The 6,330-nt window shown below is 35.0% G+C and overlaps 1 protein-coding gene across 1 annotated transcript; it reads left to right on the top strand.

Annotated features, from left to right (window-relative positions):
- The first annotated feature begins 1,825 nt into the window (after positions 1-1,825).
- Positions 1,826-6,117, top strand: LOC121300261 (doublesex- and mab-3-related transcription factor 2-like). Its single transcript, XM_041228763.1, has 4 exons — positions 1,826-2,050; positions 2,520-2,962; positions 3,945-4,047; positions 4,667-6,117. Exons 2-4 carry the CDS (start codon positions 2,612-2,614, stop codon positions 5,725-5,727), a joined length of 1,515 nt encoding a protein of 504 aa, XP_041084697.1. The 5' UTR covers positions 1,826-2,050; positions 2,520-2,611; the 3' UTR covers positions 5,728-6,117.
- Positions 6,118-6,330: the final 213 nt, after the last annotated feature.

Here is a 6,330-nt window from a genome sequence, read left to right as displayed (position 1 = left end):
GTCAAATAGGACAAACGACAGTGTGTTTTGTGTACCCTTCTGCGCTCTGATTGTGTTTTTACAGTGGTGTTTGTTATGTAAACTTAAATAATCGCATTCAATCTTATTATACACGGTGTAGAAACACTTTATTAAAGCACTTGCTAAAGGAGCTATGCGGAATTGATACGAATTTCAAATACTGCCTATGCATGATTATTCCCAAATCATCACTTTTACCAACATAATTTTTATCTCTACAAAGAAAACAGAATCTTGTTGCTCAGAAGCTTCAAACAAATATATACATGTTTTTCATAAAAAAAAAAAAAAAAAAACACTGTAAATTCAAGAATGGGATACATGCATCTGTCGATAATATTTAAATGTTACCATCTTTGTATAAGACAAATATACAATAAATCTAAATCCGTTTCCTCCGGTAAGCAATGGGAAATACGTTACAGTTAAAATGTGTTTATCAGTCACTCTCCAGTAAACAACTGTTACACCTAGCTTCATATCGGGTTCACACCACCTACCGAAGATGAAACAAGAGAACACAATGACGAACATTTGTATTGCTAAACTTTTCTTCACCTGAACATGCTTAATAAAAACTAAAAAAAAAAAAAAAAAAAAAATCCAGTTTATTAAAGTATATTAATTCTAAATATATAAAGAAAACTGTATATTGTATTAGCGCCAGAATGTGTTATATAAGTATTTATATTAATATATATCTTTTACATATAATATAATATCGCGGTCTTACACATATATATATATAGTGTATGCTAGATCATGATATATATATATATATATATATATATATATATATATATATATATATATATATATATATATATATTATATATATAAGATTAGTCTGTTTAAATGATCCTTACTTTTTTTTAAAGCAGAAATTACTTGCGTTTTGTACACAATAGATACAGAGTACCTTACCTAGTCTAGTTTATTTTGCTCGATCTATTTCAGTATATTTTAGTCAATTCCACCTGACGGCTTTGCCTATGAAACTTGAATCCTTGAAAACAACATAATTTGCATATGCATGCTTTGATTTGAATAGTCTGCTTCTTCAGGGTCGTTTCATTATCAGCCAGGTTTTGCTTTAAATCGAGTACTCAGACTATAGCAGCCCTTCACACATTGAAAGGCATTTACTGTGTCATACCTACAAATAAACAATAACCCCTTTACTAAATTTGCATTTTCATTGTTTATATTGTGCCACATTTAAAATAATTGTCCATTATTAATATATAATGTCAATTTACATATTCTAAGATGGACCGTTTGATGTTTTTTCTTTCTTTTTTTTAATTTTTTTTTTAAGTAGGCTTATTTATTGTAAATAACGATTAAACATTAAAACAGAACTCAAAAATTCCCCCAAATTCCGTAAACATGTTTCTTTCTTTCTTTTTACTGGTAACTTTGTTTAAAAAATAAACAAAAACAAAAAAATTAATAATCTGCACATTTGCTACGTATACAATGCTGTATTTTCCTGTAATTATATGATTGTACATCAGATCACATATTGACAGTTATTAACACCACATCCATTTGAATTTAACTTTCAAATTGCTGTGTCTTGATTTTGTTCTATTTTTAATTAATAACTCGACCATTTGATCATTTGATGTTAATCGTTTTCATTACTGATGTAGTAACTTCACCCGCGGCCGCAAACCTCTTTTCAACCTTTAACCGCAAAGACTGGAAGGTCCAATGAGCTCTCGGGTATCAAAGTTTATCCAATCATCAGACGAGGCACTGTGTTCGCGCTGATAATAGAGGAGGTGCTTGGAGTGTTCTTGCAGTGAAAGTCTCGGTGGACATGCAGTGACAACATCATTGAACAGCTAGGATACCTGTAGCTAATTTGGGCTTCGTATAGCTATTCTTACATGCTCACCACCTACTGATTGAATACTTTTAAAAATACATTAAAATCGACTTTAATGTTGACACTCTTCATAGAAAACTCCACTCTCAGAATTTCAGGATTCAGCAACTGTCATCGTTTGCTCTTGATATCAAGGTAAGTTAGCTGTTCCACTATTCATGGTAGGATGGTACAATTCAATACGGTGATATAGAAAGAGAATCAACAGTATATATGGGCTACATTCAGAATATCGTCTGCAATACCTATTCAAAATGTGCCAAGACACATTTTTGGGGTTAATTATTTTTGGCACTCGTTTCGTATATCCGAATATCTTTTAATATTTTATTTGCATTGAAATTTAAATAATGAAAAGCATACAATCGTAATGTAGCCTATTTATAATCTATACTTGAAACCGTGTTTATTATTCGTTTAGAAGTCCAAGTGTAGATTATCCGTTCAGGGATATATATATATATATATTATATATATATATATATATATATATATATATATATATATATATATATATATATATATATATATATATATATATATATATATAAACTAGGCTGGGTTGTATTTGCTCATTAAATCGTACGTTTTTATTTTATATCAGTTTTTAACAGAAGAGCAAACGAAGCCAGGTGATCTGACTGAACACGGAAAAGGAGTCTCCCGCAAACTCTCGGTGAAGAAGACTGTTTAAACATGACGGATCTTCTGGTTCCCGAGCTCGAGATAGACGTAGAGAGCCTGGAAACAGAAAGCGATGACCAGGCAGAATTTGGTGTAGGTCTGTCCGGAGCTGGAGACGACGAACCTGGATGCAAGCACGACGAGAGGTCGGATCAGCACTCCCAGAGATCGGGAGATCAGAGAAAGCTCAGCCGAACCCCGAAGTGTGCCCGCTGCAGGAATCACGGAGTGGTTTCGTGCCTTAAAGGGCACAAGAGGTTTTGTAGATGGAGAGATTGTCAGTGTGCCAACTGTCTGCTGGTGGTGGAGAGGCAGAGAGTGATGGCAGCTCAAGTGGCACTCAGGAGGCAGCAGGCGACAGAGGTGAGCGTTTGGGTACATCAACAATATTCTTTATCTGGGAGTGGCTACGGGTTTACCTAGCCGCCTACTTAAATGACATTCCAGTTGTATAGTTAAGATGTGTGTTCTTATCATAATAAGTGTTTAGTGATTTATTCATTTGTATTTTTTCTAATATTGTCATATAACAGAAAAAAATAAATAAACGAAAATACATTTAATCATAAGGTACAATCGTAAAATCAATATCAATATGTGTTGTTAGTTATGTAGCAATGTTTAGGTGCTGTGATCGATAATATAAACGTCATACCTGTATTTATTTGAAATGATTGTTTACAGGTGTAATATCTGTGAGGTACTGTTTTTTACGTCTTAAAAATAGTGAACAGTCTATTTGCGTTAAAAGGTTTTATGGCTAATATTGGCCCATATTAAAACAAATATATCAGACTAAACACACACACACACACACACACACACACACACACACACACACACACACACACACACACACACACACACACACACACACACGTTTTAGTTTCATTGATAGGCCTATCTTTCACACGGTGCCTTTAATGCCTGCGTGTATATTACGAAATGCCTATATTTAACAACAATTATAATTCGATTATTTGAAGGGTGTTTTGAATACTATCTCAATTTAATCTAAGTTATTTCGTTTAATAGATAAAAAACATAATTTAGTGATGGATTTTCCATGTTTGCTGTTTTGAAAAACGTGATTTTTCGGTTTAACCTTTTAAAATAACCCCCCATAATAATATATTTTACCTTCCCGTTTCTACAACTGCTACTACAAATAACACCACCACTACTACTACCACTACTACTAATTATTATTTAAAGTTTGTCGCCATGAGGATTTCCAACAATGTCTCCTTTGTAGTGCTGTTTTTTTTTTTTTTTAAATCTCTCTACAGTACTTGTAAAGAGGAATGTTATATTTATCTATAATGTTTATTGTTTGGTATTGCAGGATAAGAAAGGACTTTCAGGGAAACAGATGACCGCTGAGCGCAGGGCAGTCTACCAAAGACATCTCAGACCCCCCAGTATGTTGGCAAAAAGTATCCTGGAAGACCTAAGGCCGATATTTTATATTAAAAAAAAAAAAAAAAAAAAAAAAACAAAAATTACAAATATTTAAAGATAAAACGTATAACAAAATACATTTTATTTTCCTAGCAACTGCAATTTAGGATGATCCGTCATTGACAGGGCTACATCTGATGGTATATAGTTTTGTTAACAATGCTAGCACCCTACATTATTACAGATTAATTTGTTTCTACAGTCCCCTTTTCTTCTCTGTTTTCTTTTACTTTCTTTCTGCATTCTGACTTTTCTCTTTATCTCCTTTTCATAGCTGTGTTTGGATTTCTCTTCCTTTTCATCCTTACTATTAAAGAATCATCTTTGGGCAATAATATTGCAGTAAGCTGACAGCATTACTGTTTTTTTATTTATTTTTTTAATCTAGAGAATTTAATGACCAGTGGGTAAATAACAGCAACAGTAAAACAGGCCATAAGATATAATGGACATATTGCTTTAACTTGTATTTTCCCAAGTAACATTTGGGAAATTTAATTATGTTACACAATTTCTGAAAAAAAATAATTGGGGCAGTGTAAGCAAATGGCAAAGGTTTTCAAATATTTAATACAACTCTCTCTTTTTTTTTTTTTTTTTTGGCAGGTTACCGTCCAGTACAGACAGACCACTATCTTGGAGGAAACACATTGCTTCCTCCCCCTCTCAGTGACAGAATGAGGAAGAGGAGGGCTTTTGCAGACAAGGAGCTCGAGACCATCATGTTAGAGAGAGAATACAAAGAGCGCGATCTGCTGGAGTCCACTCAGGCTGCTGCTGCTGCTTCTCTGTTTCTGCCCACTGGTATGGTCCATGCAGCTGAATACAACTCCTATAAGACTGCCTTCTCTGCTGGCCAAGTGGAGGCACCAGCCAAGGAGGTCTACAACTTTCTACCGACTTGCCTCGACCTGTCAATGCAGTACACTGGATCTGGAAACATGGAACTGATTTCCTCAAACGTCAGCGTGGCTGCCACTTACAGACAGTATCCCCTTTCACCACGGTTCATGATGTGGCCGAAGTGTAGCAACATCAACGATGCTCTTCTTTACCAGCAGTGCCTTCTGAATGCGTCGGCAGTCCAGAATATTAAACCAGGTGCAACTTGGGATCCAAAAATCATGCCGATGTCAGACAGCCATTCTCCAGATCAGGAATTGACGTCTGCGAAATTGGAAAGCTCACGTGTTGTCCACGAAGCCTCTGATCTTCAGCAAGCCCAGCCAGAAACTCAGTGCACCTCTCAAGGACCCCAGGAGAGATCAGCCTTTTCTCCACCCAAGAAAAGTTTTGCTCAGACATTTACCAACAGCTCCTCACCTCCTAATCAAGAGCACGTCTTGAGCAGGCTCAGTAAGGACAGTGCCAAGCATGCCGTCTCGATGAAATTAAACTCATTCCACTCACTGATCCAGCAGACACTCGGTGAGAAGTCGGCCCCTGACCTGAAAGCGCCATACTGCAAGGAGCTTTTTGAGGAGGCTGCCAGAAAATACAGAGAGTGTGCACTCAAAGAAAACCAGAGCCTCATGGACAGTTATGCAAAAGACTTATTGATATCCACGCAAGCTGGGACAAAGCTTTCATCCAACGAGTCTTTATCATTTTCTGTTGAGTCTATTCTTAAAAGGCCTTCACCCACAGTAAATCGTGCATCTCATTAAATTGTGATGTGTCTGGTCTTTGCGATTTTTATTTTTACTCCTGTTGTATATAAATTATTGTCTTTGTAAACACATAGCTGTACATCAGTTTGAAAAATGTTTGCTACTTCAAGTATCATTTATTGGATTTTGTTTTCACATAAAAATAAAAAAAAAGCAAACAATACAAAATCTCAAAAACAAGACCCCAAGTGTGATTGTTGACCTATATTTATACTTGAATTGCAAGTTATTTAACCTTTAAAATGCCCAAAGAATTTTCAGTTTTAATGAACTTTGTGATGTAAATGTTTTATATCGTGTAAATAAGTAAGCATGTTTCATATAGTTTTTGACATAATGAATATATATATATTTATGTGTTTTATGACTGAAATTGGTAATGAAGAAAATTGAACATTTTAATTTTATGCACAACAATGCAAATATATTATAACAATAAACACAATTTCAATAGGAATGGTGCCTGACTGTTCTGTTCCCGTTCCCCAGAGTGACAACCCCGACGCTTGACAATGCTCTGAATGTTGTGAATTACCACTGAACAATAGACCATCGAACCTCAGATAATTCAGACAGTCTTTATCACTGCAGACTTTGGGG

The sequence above is a fragment of the Polyodon spathula genome, chromosome 2 (genome assembly GCF_017654505.1).
Source record: "Polyodon spathula isolate WHYD16114869_AA chromosome 2, ASM1765450v1, whole genome shotgun sequence".
NCBI classification, from domain to species: domain Eukaryota; kingdom Metazoa; phylum Chordata; class Actinopteri; order Acipenseriformes; family Polyodontidae; genus Polyodon; species Polyodon spathula.
The sequence above is the reverse complement of the archived record's forward strand: the minus strand, read 5'-3'. Positions and strand labels throughout refer to the sequence as shown.

What these genes read in the sequence shown, in the direction of transcription:
- LOC121300261 (XM_041228763.1), top strand. Translation starts at nt 2,612, where the DNA reads ATGACGGATCTTCTGGTTCCCGAGCTCGAGATAGACGTAGAGAGCCTG. An exon ending in GGAGGCAGCAGGCGACAGAG is followed by an intron (nt 2,963 to 3,944) that starts GTGAGCGTTTGG and finishes TTGGTATTGCAG; the next exon opens with GATAAGAAAGGACTTTCAGG. An exon ending in GGCAAAAAGTATCCTGGAAG is followed by an intron (nt 4,048 to 4,666) that starts ACCTAAGGCCGA and finishes TTTTTTTGGCAG; the next exon opens with GTTACCGTCCAGTACAGACA.